Source organism: Bidens hawaiensis, unplaced genomic scaffold, assembly GCF_021521415.1.
Source record: "Bidens hawaiensis isolate Kalapana, Puna unplaced genomic scaffold, B.hawaiensis_p1.1 tig00007048_1, whole genome shotgun sequence".
NCBI lineage: Eukaryota > Viridiplantae > Streptophyta > Magnoliopsida > Asterales > Asteraceae > Bidens > Bidens hawaiensis.
This window is the reverse complement of record NW_027491484.1, coordinates 830,126-857,809: the sequence shown is the minus strand read 5'-3', so window position 1 is coordinate 857,809 and position 27,684 is coordinate 830,126. Positions and strand designations below refer to the sequence as shown.

The following is a 27,684-nucleotide window of genomic DNA, read 5'->3' as shown; positions in this document are numbered from 1 at the left end:
TCACATTTTCTTCAATTTCTTCGTCATGGCACATTTCTCCACTTTATCTTGTTCCAACCCACTTGTTTCTTCTTCAACGACTGCACATGTAACTACCAAAGTTTCACCTTCAAAGATTGCACCTGTAATTATCAAATTCGCAAATCATCGTCAATAAGAATCAATATCAAATAATTAGACCTCTTATTACAAGTTTTAATATATTAAAAGGAAACATGACTCAATATAAGCAACTACATCTAGGTATGAACCATTTATGCTCGTTATAATACATTCCAAGCAAAAAATGACCCATTAACGCTCGTGATAACCCTTTATAACAAGTTAGAATCATATGTAGCTTAGTGTATATATACGAGATGTTATAGCTCATTATCTCATTATTAATTACCGTCACATATAAATTTTACAAAAAAAGAAAAACTAATAAAAGAGAACTTCACTTCTCCGATGTACATCGAACTACTGGTAATTGGCTTTGACTGTGCAACCGTCATCACGACATACTGGTCATTGATGTTGCTAGTCCCACGTCATTATTAGGGTGTAAGTTATCGTCCACTACATACTTCTCTATAACCAATTCATTATACGTTCGCTATAACAGAAAAACGAAAAATTAGTACATCCACATTATATAACTAAGCAGTAAAAACATGCAATTGCATATAAACAACTAGAGGTCTAATTTCATTGTAGAGATATTCTCCTGCAGGGCTGCAGATAATGTAAAGTTCACAGCTTATATTATTGTAAAAATGAAATAACTAAACTAAGAAAGGTTCATAAGACAGGAAATCAAAAGGCAAACACATATGGGACTAAAACAATGCATAGCAAATAAGGCGAAAAGAATCTTGAAGTAAGCATAGAACATATTTTATTCAGGCCAATATATGGACTATAACAACCAAACTACTAATAGATTTATTATATCAGTTATGCGACATTCATATATCCACATACACCCGTCAATGGTCAAAGTCATACCAGTATGTAGCGAAGCGTGGCTGACAAAGTTTAACATCTGACAACATACTTTACTCTACCTCATTCTTTTTTCAAACTGAAAGCACAAAAATTAGAACAATGTAAACTATCTCACAACTTGTTTTAGAATAATAAAAATATGTTAATTATATCGTAATATTTTAACTATCCCAGTGGTGGCTACGTGGGTGTCATATTTTAGTATTTTACTATCATAAGGTGTCACCACCATTGTAGGCGTTTTGTCAGAAAGAAAACTGGTGCGCAATTGAACACGTCGTCACTTTCATTACCCTCGACTGAGTTGTCTAGCCGCTAGTTGTCACCGAAGAGGAGGAGAAAAGGAGCTTGGGGTGTGGTGGCAAGTAGGGAAGATGAAACGAGTTGGGTAAGGTGGGGCCAACATTACACTTTTTTCTTCCACGTTTTAATTATATCGTATATGTTTTTCATTTTTTATATTATTAAATTGTTAACTTAAATAAGTTGGTTCTCGCCATCAAGCCTCTGGTTTGGTGATTAAAGGGTTTTTCTTTAGATTTTTTCATATATGGAGGTCTTGAGTTTGAATTTATGGAGCGTTAAACTAATAACAGACGATTGAAAATTTTTACTCATGGCTTGAACTCAGGTATTGGTGATTTGTAAACCTATCGGCTTACCACATAATCAAAACACCGATAAAAAAAATATGTTGGTTCTTAAATCCGGTCTGACCGATCCAACTCGGCCAACCGGTGAATCAACAAATAGTCCGATTGAACGTCTAGTTGGGTTCTAAAAACAAGTACTGTAATAATTGTGGTTTCAGTACAAGTCTAGTTGGGTTAACCTATTTTAGTTATTTTTTTAATATTTTATTTTCCGATATTGTTATGAATTTTGGCTACTGAATTATTAAATTTATTTTTACGTGATTGTTGCTTGATTTTGCTATGAATTTTGATACGACTTTTATTTAATTGTTTCGAATTATTTGATTTTTCGATTAAGCAACGTATATTGCTATGGATTTTACTAAACTAGTTTTAAAATTTCTTTTCATAGTTTTGCTACGAATTTTGCAATGAATTTTATGTAAATACTTTTTTAAATTCTCAGGTTTGCTACTGATTTTATCAAACTTTTTTTACGAATTTTTAAATATTTATTTTTATGATTTTGTTACGGATTTTGCTACGAATTTTATAAAGTCATTTTACTTAAGCTTCTTTTCTCAAGTTTGCTACGGATTTTGTGATGGATTTATTTTTGCTACGGAAAATGTGTAGCTAAATCATAGCAAAATTTGTCCCTTATAAGTAATTCGTAGCTATTTCGTAGCAAAATTTGCAACGGATTTTTTCGTAGCAAAATATTCATAGATATACCTATTTGTGTAGTAGTAAGTATCCGGAGACCAAATTTGTCAGATTACACGATCATATATATTACATAACCTTTCTACATCTGTAACTTGGAGGCCACAGTTCCATGGCTCGTCAGCATAGGGTTACAAGAAACACAAATTACAAATCCTAAACCCAACCCAATTTCTAAGAAATCGTATTGTACAAACCAATTGTGTTGAGGTAGATCATTTAACATTTTGATGCAATTGTGAGTATATAATTTTCTTGTATAATGTGTTTAAGTGTTTACGTAAACATAAGCCGAATAAACACATTATGTAGGATTGACCTTGAACAAGAAACCCTCTTTCTAGATGTTAGTTCTTTAGGGCTTTGATTATTTAGATGGTCATAAATAATACCCACAACCAAAAGATCAGTTAGTCCAGACGGTCGTCAGTGTTTTATTGGACGACCGTGCGCAAATGATCGATCTGGGATCACATTGGAGACAGTATGAGGATGGTTGGTCTCTTAATTGGTTACGTATTTATATTCATTTATGTGGTACACATAGTTTTGTCGTCAAAAGCTGGTTATCATTCTGAACTGACCTTCCGATAAAAATAAACTTAAGAATGTCTGAAAATTTGATCACTTATTACCACACGAAATAGTCGTACATAACAAAACAGTAATAACTGAAAATTAGTCAATAAAGTACACGGAAATTGAAAGAAACGCAATCCTCATATTGTTTCTAGTAGTAAAGAGTACGTTTCTTGGGTTTAAAGTGATGTCTTGATTGATACGTGAAGTCAAAAATATCCACCAGAAGATGAAATTGCATTTTCACAAACAGAATAACCGGCACGCCCGCCAAACAAGTGATCGTGATGGGAACCCATTTCAGCTTTTCGTTGTAAAGTAAAAAGAAACTCGCACTAAATGCAACCATCATAGTTACAACCGAGAGGAAAAGTGTAGCAATACCGAACATTAATCTTCTAGGTAACGATTGCATGAAATCACGCTCTGCATAACGAGATGTAGGTATCGATAAGAAAATGAGGACCGAGGTTGATGAGGATATTAAAGAAACCGCATCTGAGATCACAAAGATAATTAGTGATGGTTTTTTGCTGAAAAAAGGAATTCCTGTATTCTGGTCGTATCCACCAGGAAGTGTAAACGCTGCTGCAAATACAATGGTGGCTATGAGGGTTGCAACCACCATATAGTTATTCATCCAGTCCTCGCCTTTGGATACTAAGTATGCATGTTCCTTAGCAAACAACACCCGTGGTGTCTCACCAGCATTATTCTTCCTTTTTCTATAACTAGGTGGGATCAGTTGCTCTACTTCCTGCAACATATATACAGTCATTGCAAGTCAAAAACCGTTTCCTCCATCTATTAAAATTGTTTGGGTAAGGGTTCAATCGGGCAGACCTAAAAACAGTTATCATGTCTGTATAAAAAATCGTAAATAATTGATACACTAAATATAATTACCATTATAATATATACTTATCTAATCTTTTAAGTAACAAGATTTAGAATATTGTATGCATTATTGCATTGTCCACGCTTTGACCGACTTTAGAGTTTAGACCCAATTGATAGAGGGATATTCAACGTGATTCACCCATGTTCGGCTTACTGGTTTCCATTTTATGTCAGCTTTTAATATTTCAGTTATATTAATTACGCCCTGTTTTTTAGTTTTTTTAAAAGAGAGAAAGAAAAGGAAAACTAAGAATAGTTAAAAAATGAGCGTTCTTGAGTTTTTTTAGGATGGAAAGGAAAGGAGTAGAAGGAGTTAGGAGAGATTAAATTGATGTTTTTTCCCAATAAATTATCTTCTTAAAAATGGGCTGATTACTAAGGATAAAAAACCAAATTACAATATTACCCACTAAGAACATAGTTAAGAACATCCAACTTAATGGTAAATTTGTAAAGTGTTATTTTCATTTTCTTTCCATTTAACTTAAGAACATAGTTATCTTTTCCTTTCCTCTAATTTTCTTCCAACTCAAGAACACATCTAATTAAAAAAAATGCATTCCCTTTCCTTCCATTCCCTTCCCTTCCCTTTCTTATCCTTCCCTCTCATTTCCTTTTCTTTCCTTGGTTAAAAAACTCAAAAACAAGGGAGAACATCAGTTTTGGTTATTGTGATTTCTGTAAATTATCAAGTTTAGTCCAAAAGTTTATTTTATCCTTTTATGGTACAATAGCTTTATTTACTATCAGTTTTAGTCAAAACCCTTAACGTCATTCACTAGATCATTAGGTAACCTTATGTAAGGGGCTTTTTTTGTCATTTTAAACTACGAGGGTTTTTTTGTCATTTTTTTGCGAGATTAGGGGGGAGGGGGTGTTTACTTTTGATTATTAAAAGTGTTAGGTTATAATGGCATGAAAAAAACCCTCGCAGTTTAAAATGACAAAAAAAAGCCCCTCACATGAAGTTAACTAATGATCTGGTGGATGACGTTAGCATGGACTAAAACGATAGTAAAATGAGACAATTTCACCATAAAAAGCTAAAACAAACTATTGAACTAAAACTAATAATTTAAGGAAACCACAATGACCAAAACCGAAGTTCTCTCTATTATTTATTTGGCTTCCTACTTTATCTTATGAACAGATGAAGAAAGAAAAAAAACCATACATAAGTTTGAAAAGAAATATGTACCTTATACCATGATAGCTCTCGTTGCATTTCTAAAGCAGCCCCAGACACGTTTTTAATTGTTTGCTTAGGCTTCTTTCCAACCATATGCAACATGTTATTTCATTTTACATCCTTAATAGGAGTTATTAAATCTTTCATTGCACCAATCTGATATATCAACTTATAGATGTCTATTTGACGATGTTTGACCGCTAAGTGAAAGATAGTTTTTCCTTTGTCATCTACTTTCCATATTAGATCAGGACTTAAGCGAATGAGCTCAGAAATAAAACGTGTATTGCCCGCTTTAGTCGCAACAAAAAGTACTCGGGAAGGGTAGCCCGTTTTAGTTTTCTCTTCAATCTCGCTTGTAGGAATAGGTTTTCCGTTCTCAAACTTTTCCAAGATCATTCTCAACAATGGCATGGTCTCACTTTCTTTTTCTTTAATTTTGTTTTTAACGCTTATACGTGGCCCTCGGATTATCTTGTCAATGTCTGGCTTAGCCATTTTGGCAATTTTTCCCCAAATTATTCTTAGTAATTGCAGGGCGTCATTATCTTTTTCCCGGGGCCCAGCCTTCACTAAAAAAATACAACCAAGAAGACCATCATCATACCACATCCTTCCAGTAAAATTGACGTATGAAAATCAACTACTAGCTGTTTCAGTGTCTTGTGGTGGCCGAACAATTTAAATGAAAAAAAAATCGTTATATCGTTCAGACTACTCTCATTCACAATCCAACACAACCAACTTTTTATTAAAAAACTAATCTTTCATCCACATGCACAATCCAAACAATATCAATTTTTCACTCTTTTAAACAACCCAACCCAAACCAGTTTTTAACTAAATTAAGAAGCTAATTTATGGTTATGTTTTATTCTATAAATGTTATTACAAATAAAAAATTATTATTTTATATCGAATATGATAAACTATTTATTTTAGTTAGTTTATGAATTCTAGATTTTTAAAAAAAGAAAATGAAAAGAGATTAGAAATAGAGTGGGAAATAGATATCGATTATGTTAATACTTGATATTATCCATTGCAAAGAGGTTTTTTTTCGTAATATATATAGATCTTTTATCAAAGATAATTCAAAACAAATAATACAAAGATACCCAACCAAAGGTTGGTGGACTTGGATGGGGAATTTTAGTTTTCATTCTTCTTGTTTATTTCTTGGCCAACCGACCGAACTAATCAAGTGCGGATTAATGGAATTGGTATCAGGTATGGAACACGAACTCGTTAATTTGGCTAACACCAAAACACGTGTGTTATATTATTGAGAAACTTCACAAAACTCAATCACCCAATTACAATCTCTAACCCCAAAGCACGGGTATTTATAATCTAACATATCACGTTTAGACTACAAGGATTGCTAAATATTATGACATAATAATTATACTAACAATTAAATCTAAGCACATTTAATTGTTTATAATTATCCACTCCTTAAATCATGTTGCTTAACCTTGCACGCCAAGTAACGCCTTGAACCGAAATTCACAACAATCACCCCCGGAATTTCGAACTCGAAACCGACAAGTCTTCAACTCCAAGCAATTCTCGCATCTCCTTGAATTTGATTCTCCCAAGAGCCTTCGTCAAGATATCGGCACATTGCTTAACACCACTAACATGCTCGACACTTACTTCTTCACGATCAACACATTCTCGAATGTAGTGAAACCGAGATTTAATGTGTTTGGTCCTTCCATGGAAAATCGGATTCTTCACGAGTGCTATTGCTGATGTATTATTGATACGTAACACCACTGCTTGAATTTCCTTGTCGAATAACTCACTTATCAAGTCTCTTAGCCAAACCGCCTGATATGCGGTTGCGCTTGCCGCCATGTACTCTGCTTCGCACCATGATAGTGCAACCATACTTTGCTTCTAAGAACACCAAGTAATTGGTGAAGACCCAAGATAAAATACGTGCCCCGTAGTGCTTCTGCCATCGTCTTGGTCAATGTTATGGCTACTATCACTATAATCAAGTAACACGTTTTTCCCACGAGTGTAAGAAATACCAAAACTGAGAGTACCTTGAATATAATGAAGAATTTGCTTTATAAGAGTTGCATGAGATTGCTTCGGGCTTTGCATGTACCGGCTTACGACTTCGACCGAATACGCCAAATCGGGACGCGTTTGTAAAAGGTACCGGAGACACACGACAATCTTTCGATATCTCGTAGCATCAAAATCTTCCTCGTTTTTAGAGAACCGATTGAAATCACGAGAAGTAAATTCTCCCCCTTGATCGGTTCGACACGTCTTGATTTTCTCACAATTTTCCGCTTCCACCATGACTTTAAATTTGCTTGAAGGTGTCCTAGTCTCGCGTGCCAAAGCCAATTCTCGTTATCAATCCGGGCTTGTAAACACACGGGTTTCCCCGTCTTTAATATAATCGTATAAAGACGATTCTTGGATCGAGTAACCCGCATCAACAATTTTCTTGATCATCATACATCAACAAGTAATCGTCTTTCATATGAATATCACAACCACTTTCTGTTGCTTGCCCAAGACTAATAATATTACTTTGCAACTAGGAATATAATAAATGTCGGTCAATAATTGTTGCTCCCCCGTTTTACCGACTAGCAATATCGACCCTTTCCCGCAAATATCAACATAAGACCCATCTCCAAATTTAACTTTGCCACCAACACGCTTATTTAATTCAGAGAAAAAAGATATATTACCCGTCATATGGTTGCTCGCACCGTTATCCAAATACTACAAGTCTTGTTCGTTCGAACCACCCTCGTAATCTTTTGGTATAACCTTCTGTTCATTCAAGTACACTTTTTCTTGAACACACTACAGCATATAGAGGGACAGATCTTTTTCTTTTGTGTCGGCCAAATGTGCTTGCCTCTCTTTCCTTCGTACCGGACACCTCGAAACGAAGTGACCGAATTCATCACAACAAAAGCATTGAACTTCCGAGTAATCCTTTTTACCCTTTCGTTTATACCCTTCGTTGGACCCTCCTTGTGAACCACGGTTCTGACTCCCACTTCCACCACCACGTCCATTATCACGTCCTCGGTTCGAACCTTTCCCGCGCCCCCTACTCGATTCGCGTGAAAACTGCTTCGAACTCGAAGAGGATTCAGAATTATTAAACAAAAGTTTACATTATTCAGAACGCAACACGTGTCCTTTGATGCGCTCCTCATAAGCCTTCAACCTCCCGACAACATCCTCAAAACCGATTGTTTTAAGGTCTAACACTTGCTCGAGGGATGCTATAACTTGGATAAACCAGCTGGCAGACTCGTGAAGAATTTCTGAACTAACTTCCTTTCTTCATACGGTTGTCCAAGTGTGGTTGCTTTAGAAGAGATCGCGGTTATTCTTGAGGCATACTCTTCAATGGTTTCGGTTTCATTCATCATTAAACCATCAAATTCACGTATTAACGTGTGAAGTCTAGCATTCTTCACACGTTCCGCGCCCATATTTCTAGACTTTATGGCATCCCACATCTCTTTTGCCAATTTTAAATTACCAATTTGAAGTATCTGTTCCTCGGGAATCGACTGAAACAGAAGCGCCTTCGCGATGTTATTTTGCATCGCGTCATTAGAGCCCGGGTCAATCACATCCCAAACTCCATGAATCCTAAATATAACCTCCATATGCATACTCCAAATCGTGTAGTTTGTTTTCGTCAAACGCGGACACAAGGTTATCTTGATTGAGTTCCTCTTTAGAATATATAGTATCTAAAAATTAGAAAGATGAACTCAATCAAGGTTATCGTGTAGTTTGTTTTCGTCAAACGCGGACATAATTAGAAAACCTCTTTAGATACACCAAAAAGGGAAACTCTTTATTAGCTAATTAAGAGTAATATGACTCATCAAAAATTACCACACTATTATATGATAAGGTATAATAAATTATTTTGATAGTAATAATTTATTATGAACATTAGATAAGTCTGATAAGGAGTTAACACTCATTTTAGCTTTAACATAAAAATTGAACACCAGGTCAAGACCCTCATTAATCATACTACATTCCTTATTTAAAACCTAAGTAGTTATGATCAAAATTTTCAAGTAAGCCCTTCCAAACGTTTGATTTGTATAGTAATTTGTCTATATGTCATTATGCATGTAGAGCATATTAAGAGACATACAAAATCAAAAGTGGCGAGAAAAAATTAATAGCTAATCATTCACAATATGATATGCAGTTGTACATGGTCATCAATAAACCCCTCATGATTATAAGTGCTTTCATAATACTTATGGGTAATAGACCTTTAGTTATAGGATCCTTAAGCATATCATGAATAATTCGATACGAAAATTTAGTTTTCTCAATTCATTCATAAAAGAATAATTAATTTCATATCGAATATTAATGCAACACCTCTTGAACTATTACTATTTGAGAAAACATGGTAGCTGACTTTATCATAGTAAGTTTTTAATATACAATTTATACGGAGCTAATAAACTTATGAGTCCGTTGATAAATATTCAACAACATTTATTGATTAGATTGTTGTTATTAGTTCATTATTACTCCACCATGAGATATATTTATCTGTTGACATAAGAATACATCCCAAAAATTACATTTTGTTATATTTGAACATAACAATGCTTAGAGTAATCAACCGGTTTTGAGTTCTCACTTCTTATTTAAAATTATAGTCTCTTGTTTTCTTTAAAGATATTTTAATACTTTATTATATGTTTCACATTAACCTACACATATCTAGTGTGTTGCAATTTGAAATATCTTAACAACTATAAACTTGAACTTACATAAGGATTCTACTTGATGAAGCACAAGGAAATAATCTCAGTGATCTTTTTATCCTCTAAATGAAGGAAATATTGTTTGTTACATGTGTAAGGACTCATTTAAAGTAAAACTTATGGAACAAAACTAACGTCCATTTGGTTCTATCTCAGAATGTTATGATATCGATTACGTAATGGGATATCTATGAGATCTATCATATCAAAGTATGTACGAACAATGTTTTGACTTATATAACATATACTTGTCAAAAGAATGTCATCTATGTAAGGATAATTTTCTTTTAGTTTCTCTCACTCATATTAAGGTAGGTACATTAATCCACTTGGTTATTGATATTGTACTAAGATTTCATCACATTTTTATGTTTGCATTAACCCATGTGTTGATTATAGTAACTTACATAGTAAGTGTTCTTTGACCTTCAATTTATAATTTTTAGGTTGTTTTATGAACATGTAAATATGTAAGTCAACTATTAGGGAAGTTGTTTTAATGTTTATCTACTGTAGCCCTTAACTATTATAAGCTACTAGAACGATAATGATCTTTAAAGAAATATTTTGTAACATATGTGAAAAGATTCTTTGATGATTTATTCTCTCTTGAATATAACTTTAATAATCAATCGTGCTTGTTTGTGCTTTAAAGTTTATGTTGGGATTTAATTTAGTTATGAACACGCTTAGGTGTTTCAACAAAATATCGAACATTATTCTGACTTTTGGAGTTTAGTTTAATTTGCTAATAATAGCTTTATTCAATTCAGAAGATTGATTGATATTAATGGTTTAATTAGAAGAGGTAGGATCTAAAACTTTCCAACATCCATTTCAACTTAATTAGGGAGTTATATAATCATCAAAGTTAGTAGGTTTTAAAATCTAGATGACATCCTGAGTTGATTATTGGGTTTATTAGAAGTTCCCGTTTAATGAATTAGCTATTGGTTAGGTTGATTTCATTTTCAAGATTCTAAATGTATAAGAGTTGGTGCAGTATGGTGTACAAGAGTTGTAATCAGAGTTAAATTTGGAGTAAATTTTAATGACACCCCCCCCCCCCCCCCCCGCTTTTTTTACTTATAACAAATCATTATAAGGATTTTTACTGCTCTCATTGGCCTTAGAAACCTTTAGGAAATTAGCATGTTTAGGGATAATTTCAAAGACCAATAGATTCTTATAGAGAAACAAGTTAATGATGTAAGTTGTTGCAGGTGAGGACTAGTTTAGTAAGAAATCTAAATATGCCCACATTTAAGCAACAATAAAACTTTTGTAAGAGTAATATTAAATTCTAATGAGATAACTTTTGATGGAACAATTTTGTGGTGGATCAATGTATTGTACAAGAGGTGTTATTGAGTTAATACCTCTTACAATTTATGATTAAGACACTTAAGGCTTCCACTGATCTTCGATACATCTAGGAAAGCTACATAAGGAGTTTCGATGATGTATGTGATGTGGGAAATTGTCATACATACGTTAGACTTGATTTGATTTCCGTTATATGTCATAAGAAACTTAGGGACACATTTAGAAGAAATCATATTAAGTATATATGAATGAATCTTTTTAAGACCATGGACCATTGAAGTCAGATTAGATACAAGTAGATAGTCTATAAATGATAAATGAATTATGTCTGAATATTTCAGGTGAACCCATACTTATTCCTCAAGCCAAATAATGTTTAGGGCATCTATCACGTCATTTAAAATCACTGAGAATTAGACTAGATGAAAAATGATCCTTATCAATTATGTCTTGATTTCTCATAAAATTTGGTTTCAATTGATGGATTTTTTAGATCTCATCTGTCTTTTGTTAAATTCTCATTTGCTTGATAACAAAATGTGTGAAAATGTATAGTATTCTCTACTTCTATCCAAATATTGATAACAAATAATATGAGAGTTTAAGGTAATGGTGATTTTTTGTTGGCTATGGAAATCTCACAACTGACATAACATAGCATAAGTATTGAAACTAAATTCTGGTTAATCTCCAAAATTTTGTAAGGTATCATAAAGTATAACCAGAAGAAAACTTATTATGGGATTAATATCATTAACATTTAAATTTGTCATTAATCGTCATTTTAGTTATTTGTTGATTTTTTGTAAGGTAACGTATAAAACTAGACTCAACCTATCATATGTTAATTGAAATATTATGATTAGCATACTTAAATATCATTAATATACTACCTATTTTAGCCCTTTGTCTTTTAAATTATGGATAGTCTCGTTGCTTATGCTTTGTCTAGTGTCATATTTATGTGGTGAGACTTCTCCTTGGAGAACTTAAAACTGAATGTAATACTTGCATTTTGTCTATAGACCTCAGAGTTATCCTATTTTTGGTTTTAATGGTAGTCAGATGAATAGCATCTTATTTTCCAGTGCTAGAATATTTCCTTGTACATATGTTGCTGATCAACACACTCATTTTTCTTTGGTACTTCTAAGTGTTATAGTTGATTATTAATGCATCAAATTGTACTAGTGGAAAATTTAGTGTGTAATACACTGAAAAAATGTACTCATTTCCATGTGTAAGCCCTTAATTTTATGGATCATGGTATTGTACATTATGATGTATTCAGGGATACCATTTAACCTTATAGTCATAATTGGGAAGGAATGCATGCATCTTAGCAGTTATTTTGATTAGTCTTAGGAAAAATTGAATCTAGAATAATGCTAGTGATAATATTTATTTAAATGAGTTATTGTGATTGGATTGACAGGGGGAAGCACGCTTGTATAGATCTTACTGGAGTATCCCCTTGTCGGACTTAGGGATACCGGGTTTGTTGTAAGGAAGGCTGTGTTGAAGGGGGAATCAGGAAAAATTTCTAAGAATGAGAAAGCATGTGTCGAGAATCAACATGTCTTCATTCTTTCACTTTTGATACATTTAGGTCCCTTGCCCCCGAAGCTATTATGTTTCTGAAAAGAGTTCAAAGGGTTGTGCATAGTAACTTATTAACGCCAAAGAACTATAACTTTGTTCTCAGTAGGATCGGGTTTGCCATTCAAAAGGGGGTGGCGGCGCAACTTGTTGCCCGAACAAGGTATGGCACGTGTTTTGACATGAAGTTTATAATGAAATTTGATTTGTTATCGCATATTGTGTTATATAAACCTAATTGTTTTTATTCTCTTTGTTGTAATTTAGAAGTTTGGGGCATGCAAGTTAAAGATATGCTTTGGTGGTAATATACAGCATAATATCATCATAAGTCATAATTGCAGCAACCCAAGGTGTATAGATCGTTACATGTTGGATCATTTATCTACATGTTACACTCGTACAACACGCCGTAGCTGGAACATTTTCATTTGGAGTGGATCATGGTCAAGTTTATTCGTTTATAGAGCATGTGTAGTATAATTCAACATTCCATCAAATCTACATAGTATTTGGTTTTGTAATAGTAAATGTAACGTTGGTATGTAAATTACAAATGTATAATATTCAAATATAATAGTATGTATGTATTTATTTATTATTAAATCACTATCACCGTCTTCAGCAACCTCTTCAGCAACCTCTACTTCCATCTTCAACGACCACCATCGCAACACCGTCATCATTTAGGTGGTTTGTGCTAAAGAGCTTCAAATTGAAAGAAAGTCCCAACTTTTCATTGTAGGTTCAAGTTTCTTCAAACCGCGACCATCACGTGGTGCAGGTGGACTTTTTAAACCTTGGGTACTCCGTAGGTGGTGCGGTGATGGAGGGGTTTGCTGCCGGTGGTGTGGTGACAGGGGGGGTCGGTGGTGTGGTGTGGTGACATATGGGTCCAACGGCCTATATTATTCCTGTTAATGGCTGCCACTGCCATTTCTTGCAATCTATGGTGGTGGGTGCTTTATGTTCTTCGTTTGTTGCTTGAATATGTTGTCTACGCTTTGATGACACTCCGTTATTTGGATGGCAACCCATGTTGCAACCATATCCGGGATCTGAACTTCAAGTAATTTAAGTTACATTTGGAGTTTTCGAAAAAAAAAATTGGCCTGATTGTTTGTCATTACAATATTGCTTAGGGGGTGTTTTGGATTGCTTATATAAGTGCAAAAGAACTTTTTGTTAAAAGGACTTATAAACTTATGAATTTTTTAAAAGAAGTTTGTAAAAAAAATGTTTGGATTAGCTTATGTGTTGAGGGAAACTAAAATGACTAAAAGGGACACTCTTTTATAAAAAGAGTGTAATGGGTTTTGAGGGTTAGAGGGGTGTAATAGGTAAATCAAATCCATTAAGTTAATAAGTTAGAGATTCCTAACTTTTCAAAACCATTTTATTTTGCCTTCTCCATAAGTTAAAATCTATAAGGCCTTATGGTTTGTCAAACACCTTATACACCTTATTAACTTTTCAAAAAGTTTTTATTATAAGTTGATGAAAATAAGGAATCCCAAACACCCCCTTAGTCTTAAGTTTGTTAAAAACGTTAAGAATTGAGGTTTTGTTTTGTTTGTTCTTGATTGAAGTTCATTTTGATTGACAATTTCATTTAGAGGTTTACTTTGTTGACTATGTAGGTTTACTTTGTTGACTTTGTACCTTCATGTGAATGGTGTTTGATCTGTTATCATGATTTTCAATGGATGAGTGCTTGTTTCATCATCATCATCGTACTCAGTATATCCCACCAATAGCAAAGCTATGGTTGGGTCTGAGGAGGGTAAGATGTAGACAGCCTTACCTCTATCCCATAAGGATAGAGAGATTGCTTCCAGTGAGATCCCGACTAGATAGTAGTTTTACATGATCAACCTTGGACATAAGGCACATAACACTCAATCATCGGGACACCGGCTGATCGGTGCATGTACCCTTGTCTTTCGGCTATCAACGCCACTGCCTGATTAACCTTCCGTCACTTTTAACGTTATTTTCACGAGATTAGTAAAATAACGTCAAAATTGGTGCAATTTCCCTTTTGTTCACCCGTGGGTTCACACATATATACGTTATATGCGCGCACCGTAAGTAGGGCGTGAGTACTTGTTTGTGTGCTCCAAATTAAAAATTGGATTCTATTGTTGTAGCAGGGCATTAACTCCCAATCTCTAATGCTCTAATCTCTAATGAACCAAATCAATCTTCTGTATAATTGTGTTTGTTGGACATGTTTGTGTTGGCTTTATTTGTGTGTTTATGTGTTAATGGGTTTGAGTCACTGTTAAGCTTAGGATGGAGCAAGACTTGGGGTTTTCCTTCAAGTCTTCAACACGTTTTATGTTGAGAAATGATGATAAACGTAGAGTGTGGGACAAAGTGGAAAATTTTCTTTCGGTGTCATGAAAGTGGATGACGACGGATACTCGCATCTATAAGATTGGATCTCACCTTTTGTTTCCAATAGGCTATTCACGGCAGAAACGATGCGATCGTTTGTTTTTCTGACCCGTCCAAGAGACCGTAGCAGGTATGATTCTCTTACAATGAAATCCTTAATTTTATCGCCCTAATTTTACAGATTTCAAGGCTATCGGTAATAAGGGTTTTTGCTAATTCCGTTTTAAATCATTGTTTTTTTAATTAGCTTGGTTTATCCACGTTTGCTACTTCAATGATGCATCAGTAACTATTTATAACAAATTTGAAAATATAACTAATGATGGTTGTTAGTGCAATCTGTTGGTGAATGTATGTTTTCATAAATTTATCTTTTATGTATTTCATGACAATTTTAGATGGAGTATGGTTTTAATTTATCTATTTTGATATTTTGACGTTACTTATAATGCCAAGATGAAGTATGTTTTTTATATACACTATAGCCTAAATTTGGCGTTTAGTAGATATTTTTTGAGAAATCTGCATTTTGTCTCCCTGGTTTATATCGTCGCGAGATGGGTTTACCCGTGAAAAAGATTTTGCGAACTTTGACTCCCTGTGTTACTCCGGCGGATTCTTCTGACTCCTACCGTCAGTTGACCGTAGGTATTCTAGTAATAATACCAACATATTAAGGATATTTTAGTAATCTTCTAATAAATAATAAATAAAAAATATAATAATAATAATAATAATAATAATAATAATAATCGTAGCAACAGCAGCTACACGATTTGGATTCATATGCTAATAATAATAATCATATACTAATATTATTAATATGTTATATTATCATATCATATAATAATATAAATATGTTATATTCATATGTTATTCATAACAACATCAGCATATTAACAATAACAACATAAACAGCAGTTCATCTTTCTCAACATCATCAGCAGTTCATCTTCATCATCTATTCTTCATCATCATCAACCTCAAATCCTCAAACCCACCACCAAGTAATCCCTCTTAATATCATCATCTTTATCATCAGTTTCATACACAAGTAATCAAATCTCTCAAATCCTCAAACCCTAGATTTCATCACTCAAACCCTCAAATCTCTCAAATCCCACCACCAATCGCTTCAATAATTCAACCACCGCATCCATAAATCATTCCGATCAAAAACCCTAACTTCTGGCACCACGCCGTCGCCACGGCAGCCACCGCCGCCATGGATTCCGGCCATCTCGTTTTTCCGATCACGTCAGCCACCGCCACGGCACACACGTTCGTGTCTTCATCGACCTTCTGCAACGCCACCACCACGGCATCCATGGAAGCCACCACCTCCGTTGCACCTCCACCCCGTCGCAAGCCCACCCCCGTCGCACCCGTTTCTCTTGTCACTGAAATTTATTAATAATTATTAATTCTTGTGTTATATTTGTTATTGGATTTTTTTATGAATATTGATATTTAGATCTTAATAGTTTTGTAAATATGGAGATGATAATGAACTTGAGATGTTGAAGATATGGTGATGATGATGATGATGATAAAATCTGGAGATGATGATGATGATAAATATTCGATGAAGTTATAAAGTGGTAATATATATTTCATGTTGTATAGATATAACAAACATTAGTTTAGTTCAAATGGTTTGTTTTATTTGTTGTTAACCGAGACGTCGTTGGTTCGAATCCCACACTCTACACGATTTGGATTATTAGTTTTAGAATTAATTAAAGGCTCAGGGGTAAAATAGTAATTTCAACGTTTTTTGGTCAGTCAACGACGGGTCAACTGACGGTAGGAGTCAGAAGAACCCGTCGGAGTAACACAGAGAGTCAAAGTTCGCAAAATCTTTTTCAGGGGTAAACCCATCTCGCGACGATATAAACCAGGGAGACAAAATGCAGATTTCTCTTTTTTTTTGCGGCTTTAATAGTTTCTTTATTGATGATAACTATTTGTTATCAGCAACAAGAATAAGTATGTTTTTCACAGTATAACAGTGTCGTACACTCTTACAGGCTATAAAGTACGAAAGTATTATTTATGAATTCCATTCTATTTCAACTACGGAGCTACTCAGGTTTCGCCTTACATGGAATGCACACATATATTAAAAAAAACTGCAAGAATATTTAAAAGAGGAAAAAATAAGGGCTTTACGACTGCGATGTGTTGGGTTCATGGGCTTAATCACTTATCGAGCTGCTTCCTAAGGAGAAAAACCACCAAAACTATGCACACCTGCCTCAACCGTTCTTTGTGAAATTGTGGTATTAATACTCCGTTCCGTGTGTTGATGTTGATTATGCTTTAATACAAGCACACGATACATTTTAGTTTTATGAAGTTGGTTGTCTCGTTTAACAAGGGAGGGGAAGGAAATGTGAAAAAATTCATGTTCCAGTGAATTTTAAAGGAGAAAAGGGAGAGAAAGGAAGGGAAAATGCTGGAAAAACTTAAATCTATATTTATCATTTCATATTGGAGAGATTATGAGAGAAATTGTTTGTGTATAACATTAACTGTCTATCAATTCCTAAATTTTCTTTTTTTTTTCTTTCCATGTTATTAATCCTAGGAACATAAAATAAAATAACGCATTTTCCTTCTCATCCCTTTCTTTTATCTTTTAGTTCCTCAACCTTTTTTTTCTCTCTTTAAATGAAACTCGAGAACATTGTGCTCTTTTTGTAATCGCTGAATTATACTTTGTCTAATATACTATACAACCGCGGTCCTTTATGTCAGTTTATTTAAAATATCAATTTTTTTTTCAAAAAAAAAAAGAAAATCATATTTCCTAGAAGGAAAAACAAAAGTGGTCATTGAAGCTAATATCTAAGGGTAATTAAATGTGTCGAAGGTATAATGAAGCAAAGTACATAAGGAGCACGTACTTACTTGACTTGATGATTCTTAAGACGACAAATGGACTTTTCCCTTCAAAAGCATGAGTCTTCTCAGCCAAAGATAATAGAATTTCGGTGAGTAACCCCGACTTATCAGTTAGTTCGGGGCGATCATCAATTGTTTGTATTGCAACATCTACACAAGAATCAATTTATGTTCACTTTATGAGAGAAATTGCATATCCCGATGTATATATATATATATATATATATATATATATATATATATATATATATAGAGAGAGAGAGAGAGAGAGAGAGAGAGAGAGGGGGGGGGGGTAGGGTTAACGTAAAAAACAATAGTTTTGTGAGAAGTATAAGAATAAATGTAGACCCTTGGATCTAGGATCTAGTGGTTGAAATAGTTTCTAAAAGTTGTATAGTTTCCTATTTACATGTTATAGTGTCCTATTTAGATGGTGTGGTTTATTTTAAAGTCTTCTCACACTTCTCACAAAACAATTGTTTTTTATTTGAACCATTTTCTATATATATATATATAGGGGAGGGTTATCCTGAAAATACGTAGTTTCCTATGAAGACTAAGAATAAATCATAGCCATTGAATCGTGTTAATCAATGGTTGAGATTTAAAATTAGCAATAACCGACATAGTTTTCTAAAATTACTATTTCATCATTATAACCGACATAGTTTCCTAGAATTGTTCTTTCATCATCATTTGTAATGCCAAGTGTCAAAAATTTATTGGTTCTTAAAATTCCTAGGAAACTCCTTATTCTTATTTGAACCATTTTCTATATATATATAAATGGGTAAGGAACCTAAGAGAACTCTTTGCAAATTGATAACTTTGAGAACCATTTTGGACCACTAAAAACACCTTTAAAAAAATATTTAAAAAAAATCATAAAACAAAAAATCTAAAAAAGTAAAAAAACCAAAATTCTTATATTTCTGTCCGGTTTCATTAAAAAAAAATAAAAATAAATAAATAAAAATAAAAAAACGTTGTATTATACACATATGTATAATTTTATTTAATCTTTAGTTACGTAATATACACATATGTACAGTATCATTTATCTTAAATTATACACATGTGTACAAAAAAAATATGTAAATGTACATATATGTATATATTATACATATGTGTATATAATTTGCTAAACCGAGTTTTTTTAATGAAACCGGGATGTTAAAATAAGAACTTTGGTATTTTTACTTTTTTCATTTTTGTGTTTTTTTTATTTTATGATTTTTTTTATTTTTAGATTTTTTGTGGTCCAAAATGGTTCTCAAAGTTCTCAATTTCAAAAAAGTTCTCTCATGATCCTGATCCTATATATATATATATTCCAAACATCTATTTTGTTTCCCATCTATTTCACTTCATTAATTTCTAAAGTGATACTAGAACTCATAATCATTTAGTTGTAAGACATTCATTTTTATAACTAGACCAAGCTAATGGTTAATACATATAGTTAAAAGGACAACTTGTTAATGAAATAATTAATTTTGTCAAAAATTAAAATAAAACAGTAATAGGAAAAACTAGTTCAACATGACAAGAAAAATACAAACACGTAAAAGTTACCTACCAAAGATTTCACCTTCAACACATTTTTGTAGGAACCGACCCCGATTAGAATCGTCCCAATACTCACCCATCAATCGGTTAGAGACCGTATAGATACCTCACCATACCAGGTTTTTCAAATAATGCTGCCATATAGAGCGGCATCAATCTATTAGCATTAGGGATGTCAGTCAATCCCCGATTCTTATTCACCATTGTCTTTGCTGTTTCTATATTTCCCGCTTGAGCTGCTAAAGTGAGGGCGGTATCGTGATTTTTATTTTGTAGCTCCAAATCCTCTTTGTCCATCAAATCTACTAGAATTTTAACAAACTTTTGCACAGATTTGGTGCTCTCTCTAGACGCTGCAATGTGAAGAAGTGTATCATGATTTTCAGTGATCGCAAAACGTACCAGATCTCTGTTGTAGTCAAGAATGGGTTTAGCTGCCTTCCAATCTCCTTTGATTGCTGCTTCATAAAGCGGAACACCAATAATGATGTACTCTTCTCTACTATTTCCTTTAATATAAACAATTTGACAAGTCAAATAAAGTTAGCCTTATTTTGGGTTTTATTATTAACCACTCTACATTATATTCAGTGAGCACCTATATTCAGTCCCATTTCAAAGTTACGTCACATATTCTTGTAGTATAACATCCTGTTAAAACATCTTACGTGATATGCAAATGTTGGATGGTGCCGAAGGATATACGTGACATTCGTCATTTTCGGTTTGATTCATATTTGTATCTGTACGGTAAACCCGACCCGTTTTGTTTTCCGGATCTTTTGATATTAATAAAATAATGTATTTTAAGTTAGGGGCATTTACATATATCCCCTTCTTAAGTTCCCTTATTACATATTTATCCAACTCTTAAAATTCAATTACATACTTATCCAACTCTTAAGGTTCAGTTCCTTAAGCGGGTTCAGCAGGTGGTCAACAGTAACTCCGCCCATGCTAAAGGGAACGTTGTGTTTAGTAGGGTAGGGTTTGCTATTCAGAAGGGGGTAGCAGCGCAACTTGTTGCTCGTCTATCTGCTGTTAGTCTGTAATTGTCCCGGTTTTTGAAATTGAAATATTTATTAAATTAAAAAAAGAATTACATATTTCCCCTTCTTAAACAACAAATATTACATATTTCTCCATTTCACTAAAAATAATTAATTAAATTACTATTTTACCCTTAATAAACTAATTAGGAACAATATATCCCCTAATCCCCCTATTTACCTTTTAAATTGCGTATATACCCGGTCAAAAAATCAATTATATATATTACCTTCAGTTGAAAATTACGTAATTCCCTTATTAAAATTGATAAGATTCCATCGATAATCTTCTACCATCTTCTCAGTCTCCACCCTCCATTGGAGTTGCAGGTTTTATTATATTTTATCAAATATTTAGTTCGATTAATCATTTGTTTCTTGTAACACCAATTACTAAATTCAAGTACACTGAAAACACTAAAAATTGTAAAGGTGAACAAAAAACTTTTAATATATGACAGTATGTAGAAGCACCTGTTTGGAAACCCACACTTGTTACACAATCGTTGAGTAGCACCTAGTTGGGGTCACTATAGTAAGATGTTTTTATCGAACTGGTTAGAGTCACCAGAGATAATAAAAAAACGAGAAGAAGAATGAAGAGTCAATTAGATCGTTGTCGGATTTAAGGTCGCCGCTGGTTAAGGTTGGTCGTCGTTCGATTTTACGTTAGACTACTCCCATTCACAATCTCAGAATCTCAATCCTACATTATAAAATTAATTTCTCTCTCTTCAATCTACAAAATTTAACCCACTCCAATCTTTTACTCTCATTAACAACCCAATCTCATCCTTTTTTTATTAAATAAATTCAATTTATAATTAGTTTTGATTAACTATATAAATATAATTAAGTAATTAGATTTTTTTTAAAAGTCAAAGATAATAAGTTATAAAACAAAAACCAAAATATATATATAAATAATTGTTATGAATTAAAAATAAATAATAAAATGTGGGATATGTGGGATAAACAAAATCTAAGCATCCAGTAACATGGTGACACGTGGAAACAAAGATAATGTTTGGATATCTAGTTGATAACGCCAGATAATGTTATCTAAACAAAATCCAAGCAATTAGTAAAACCGTGACATGTGGTAACGAAGATAATGTTAATATTTAATTTGTATTAAAAATGCAAATTTTGAAACGAACTCCGTTTTTAATAAAATTTATACCGGAATGTTCACAAAAAAAAACTAAACAAGATTGTGTTTTTAAATTTTTTTAAAATTTTAAATATTATAAGTTATTTAAGAAAAATCAAATTATAATTAAAATTAATTATGTTAAGAGAAAAATAAAAAAAAAATAAAAACCAACCAACCCAAGTGTGACACTTGGATTCCATTATCTTCAAACATGGTTGCAATCTTGATCGTGGTTGCAATCTTCTCATGGCTTTTTTAATTTTTTTTTTTGTCCGATCTTGTAGGCATTGGATCACCAATGGGCATAGTCTTAGGGTTGCTGATATCAGACTCGCGTATAGATTGAAGGAGAATGAAGTCTTTGTTATGTTTAAAAGGGGTATTTTTGTCATTACATGCAATTTTTATAATGATGGGGATATATGTAATTTAAGTTTAAGGATTGGGTATATATGTAATTAGCTAACTTAATAAAGGGATATATGTAATTCTCCCTTTAAGTTATAATCATGTTTCATACTTTTCGTTTTTCTTATAAGGCTTTTAACGGTGTTTAAAACGCTAATTTGATGCTCAAAACGACTTAAAACGAACTTTAGGGACCAGCCTCGCCAAGAACCAAACTGCTGGACCAACCCCTCCCCCTGAGCACGTCGTGCCGCACGGCCAAGTAAGGGAGAGCTGGTCGCGCAGCGTGGCAAGCTACCTGTGGCAAATCAGCTCATTTTTTGATATTTTAACTTGTTTAAAACCCAAAAATCAACCAAATTACATGTAAAACCATTGGTGGAGACTTATGACCAATCTCTAAACCTTCCTCTGTAAATACAAGCTTATTTCGTTCATTCTTGGCTGCTCACACTTCAAACTCTCTCTCAAATTAGGTTTACAAGCTTCATTTTCAAGTTCTTGACAATTTGACTTTTTGAAGTCAAATAGAAGCTAAACCTTGATTTTAATCCATTTTTAGTAATTAAAACTTATTATTTCAGTTCACTTATGTTATAGTATTCTGCTTCTTTGTTTTCTCTTTTCAAAAATGAGTGAATTAGGTGTTTATGACATTCTAAGGCAAGTTTGCATGAAAGGGCTATTTTAGTCAATTTTAACATTTTAATTTGTTTAAGCTTACTATTTCGTTTAAGATCTGAGTTTTTTTAAGTTTTTATATTAGTTATATGGTATTGGGTATCTGGTAACCAACATCGGTCTCATACCGAGTCACGGACATAACCAAAATCGAACTGCCGTTTAAACTATTTATTTAAATGAATTAAAACAAGTTGCATGTAAGAGTTAAGTTTCTAAGTTCTTTTATTTATTTTTTGAATTTGTTGTTATGATATGGATTTGTTAGAACCAAACTTGGTCATATACCAATTCTTGAACCAACCTTACCAAACAAACCGAACTAAACCGAGCTCACTCGCTTAAAACACACTAGTTGTGTTTTGGGCCACCGAATCTCATATTCTTCTTTAAGATTTTTCTATAAACTGATTTATAAATGTTTTCTCAAAATACTTGGTATGTCGGATTCAACTTGATCTTATAACAAAATTGGACCGATAAAACCGAACACCCGCTTAACGCTGACGTTTGGAGTTCTTCCTAACAGAACTTCTAACTTGGTTATGTTTTTGATTTAAACAAGTTATCTCATATTATTTATCACTTTGGAATGTCGGGTTCGGACTTGACAAACTTATCAAGAACCGAACCTTCCGAACACTCGTTAAAATCCCGTTTTGGTATTTATCTATCAATGTGTCGTGCACTTTTGCATTAAACCAATCCCCTCATATTTACTTAACAAAGGTTAAGTAAACCATATGGATAGAACACCGAGACGTGATTTTGGGTTAACTTACTTTTCAAACCGTCACTTTAGTTACTTAAGTTTTTACACTTTAAACCCCAGATTTTGTTTACTTATTTTGTTTGTTATTTTATTTTACTTTAAGTTTTCTCAAGACATCCTACTAACTTAAGGATCTTTTTAACCTAAGACTCGCACGTTAACTCGTTGAGCTCGTTTTCCCGAAGCTTTCTCTTGAAAAAATTCTTTACCAAAGTCACTTATTCCAAGGGAGTAATCACACTCTCCCTTTTTACGCTTTCATACATTTTGGGGGTGGCATGCGTACCATATTCAAACTTACATGTTTTAAGACCTCAACACTAAATCCACAATTCAACATTTTGTGTTTATATGAATAATTGTCCGATCATTTGTTTATGCCTCGAATTGACTACGTGCACGAGTGTTTATTTTGATGTTGTTGTTAAGCCTCATTAAACATGATCAACGTTCCCCTAACTATTTTAGCTTTGTGCTAATTGAATAGGGTTTCATTATTTATCTGAGTATGTTGGTTGTTACCAATTAGAAAGGAGACTCAGTTATTTACTTTACATTTACAATGGTTGTTGCGATGTTTTATTTACACATGTGAATTGTGATTTTACCTCATTACTTACATATATTAAAACTAGTGTCTTGCTCACCAACATTCGTGTTGATCAAATCTATTTTTATGCATGCTACATGTTTACTTTTAGGTTACTTATAAAGATTGAAAACTCATCACTTAGATTATACCTTTAAGATATTTTAATGAATTAAATATTGTTGTAATTGTTTGTATTTAATTTTGAAAATTAAGTTGTACTTGAGTTATTAAATAAAGTAAATGAGTGGAGTAAGGGGGTGTTTGGGATTCCTTATTTTACTTTCTTATAACTTTTCATTAAGTTAAGTTACTTATGGAACTTTTCCTCTCACACAATCTCAACACCTTATTACTTTTCAAAAAGTTTATAAGTTATAAGTTGGTAAAAATAAGCAATCCCAAACACCCCCAATATTGCCACTTTAAGGCCATGCTTGGAATTCCTTATGTACATTTCCTTTTGACTTATTTAAGGAGTTTTTGTAACATCCCGAAATTTCCAAAATGATATTAATTATATTACTTAATAATAGAGTAGGAGTTGGTATGAGTCGGGCTAGTGTTGGATTAATGGAGATGGGTTAAATGAGAATGAGCCTTAGGTCCATGGGATTTCAGGGATATAAATATCCCCTAAACCCAAAAATATCTTCATTTCCTTACTTTCTACACACACACTCCAAAAACACACACACCATCTACACCGTCGCCGGGCCGAGGGGAGGAACGGGCAGATCCGAGAGAGAGAGAGAGCGATTAGTTGTGTTAACAAGTTAAACGAGATCCAAACAAGCTCAAAAAGGTATGATTCTTGATCTTTGAAGTTTAAAGATCCAAGCTTTTTAGTGTATAAACGACCGAAACTGGTCGGGAAGCGTAGTGGGTGATATTGAACCATAGCAAGGGTGTTAAAATCGCTCAAAATGCTGGACAGAAACCGAACAGCGGCTGATCTGGGCAACTTCGCCTGCAACTGGGCAACTTCGCCTTCAAAGCGATGAACTTCGCCTGCAAGCTAAGTTCACCTGATGAACTTCGCCTGCAAGCTAAGTTCGCCTGATGGCAACTTCGCTGTAAAGTTAAGTTCGCCTGAGGACAACTTCGCCTAAAGCTAAGTTCGCCTGATGACAACTTCGCCTAAAGCTAAGTTCGCCTAAAGTCAAGTTCGATTAGAAAATAAATTAAAAATCTAATGAAAAATGTGTTAAGACAGTTAATGGAAATAAAATTTTTCCAAGCTGACCTGGCAGCTCGACCCCAGCCAGGGGCTCTGCCCCTTGGACCCTGCTAGGGGCTGCCGCCCCTAGACCCCGCTGCCAGGGGCGCTGCCCCCGGACCCCCGTTCGTTGTGGGTAGTAGTTAAGACTGGAAAGATGGTATGAGTAGTGATAGTTGTTTGATACGTGTACTTGTTATACAGTCAGCCGTGCACAACTGAAGAAAGGGATTACGATTAACGGTGAACGTAACCGTGTTCAGGTGAGTTTCTACCCCCATTCCTTGTTATGTTTTCGGGGCTGTGTGCATACTCGATGTGTTGTTAATACATTTATCCTAAGTGATAAGTGTATGTCATATGTGATATGTGTGATAGATATGAATGATTGTTTGTCGGTACGCGAACGATCTTCGGATATTGCGCGTACTGTCAGGTTAAAAATAAAGGTGCGAATATTATATATCGAATATGTATGAATATTTCAAATGAATACTTGTCGGGGCGTGAACGATCTTCGGATATTGCACGTAACGACAAGGGGTATGGTTGTTAAATGAATGAGGTAAAGAATGCCTAGAGTGTTCTTATGTTATAATGTAAGTATGTGTATATAGGTACACGAATGGCATGTGAGTTCTACGTTCGACATAGTAAGTTAGGATGGCAAATCCCTCTAGCTTCTGTCGGACATAGACTCGGCTGGTGATGGCGTAGTTAAGGACTGCGAGCCTTATACGTGAAGTAGATGATATATGTAAACGTAGATAAGGACTGCGAACCTTATACGTAATGTAGATAGGCGTCAGCATAGGAAAGGACTGTGAACCTTATACGTGCTGATTTTGTAGCATAGGGGAGGACTGCGAACCTCGTACGTGCTATGAATTAGGTTGCAACATAGGGAAGGACTGCGAACCTTGTACGTGTTGTGGATGTATTTCAGCATAGGAAAGGACTGTGAACCTTATACGTGCTGATTTTGTAGCATAGGAGAGGACTGCGAACCTCGTATGTGCTATGAATTAGGTTGCAACATAGGGAAGGACTGCGAACCTTGTACGTGTTGTGGATGTACTATGGTATAGGGAAGGACCGCGATCCTTGTACGTACCATAAATGGTGAACATAGGTAAGGACTGCGAACCTTGTACGTGTTCACGACCTTGAGTACAGGTATAGACGGTGAACTATGAACGTACTCTCGGTAGACTAAGGTTAGTGATTGTAGATATGTATGTATGTATGGTAGCAAGTATGTATGTAGAACAGAAGGGTAACTAGTGAAGTATGGATATGTATCTACGGATATGTATGTATGTGTATGTATTGTATGGCGTTCGATTAACTAGAACTCACTCAGCGTAGCTGACTTTTAGTATGCACGCAGGTGAGCTGATTATAGAGTTAGCATGAGGATGACACACGGCATGGATTGAACGGCTGGCATCTGAAGAAAGAAGTAAAGATGTTTTAAATATAAAGTTTTGTGTTGTGGTATCAAAGAAAATATTTAATGTTTTGTAACAAATGATTGATGTTTTATATTCCGCGAAAAGTTTTAATAAACTCTGATTTGAAGAACTGTGTTTATGAGTAAATCCGACGCTAAAGTAGGGTCACTGGGTTCGGGGCCTTACAGTTTTTGATAAGTTACAATATCATAACTTATCAAAACTCCTTTTTCCTTCTTTAAAAACTTAAAGTCACATTATCCAAACACTCTTTTAACTTACAAAAGTCAATAAGTTATAAGAAGATAAAAATAAGGAATCCCAAACACCCCCTAATAGTGTTATTGTGTTTTTGAGTAATCCGTCGTGCCCCGGCATTTTTCGTCAACTTTGGTCGGGGTGTGATAATATATCAATATAAAAACCAAGTTATAAATTACCTTGAAGTAGATCCAAACGAGGGTATTTCAGATATGGTAGTCCTGGTAGTTCTGGTCTTAGATTCGTTGGTGGAGGAATCAAAATAGTAGTATCGTTCTCAGGGATGACTGGAACTGCAGGACCAGAGCTTGTACTTGGATGGCTCATCCTTTAGGCTGGTATAAATCACAAGAACATCCAATTTTAAAATACCTGTGATTTTCAGAATTAACTTTTAACCCTGAAGATCCAAGGGCTTAAACCTGAATTTATAGACGTGAAGTGAAGTCAACGTCCATAAAGAAGTATTTTTT

The 27,684-nt window shown here is 34.0% G+C and overlaps 1 protein-coding gene and 1 pseudogene across 2 annotated transcripts; both read right to left on the bottom strand.

Annotated features, from left to right (window-relative positions):
* Positions 1-5,121, bottom strand: LOC143634394 (uncharacterized). Its single transcript, XM_077102488.1, has 4 exons — positions 5,029-5,121; positions 3,154-3,687; positions 508-598; positions 1-122 (listed from the first exon to the last, which is right to left on the bottom strand). The coding sequence occupies exons 1-4, from the start codon at positions 5,119-5,121 to the stop codon at positions 1-3; spliced, it is 840 nt and encodes a 279-aa protein (XP_076958603.1).
* Positions 3,055-27,566, bottom strand: LOC143634350 (uncharacterized; annotated as a pseudogene). Its single transcript, XR_013153840.1, has 5 exons — positions 27,391-27,566; positions 19,633-20,131; positions 18,060-18,203; positions 5,029-5,591; positions 3,055-3,687 (listed from the first exon to the last, which is right to left on the bottom strand). The product of XR_013153840.1 is annotated as an uncharacterized LOC143634350 (transcript).
* Between the last annotated feature and the right edge of the window lie 118 nt (positions 27,567-27,684).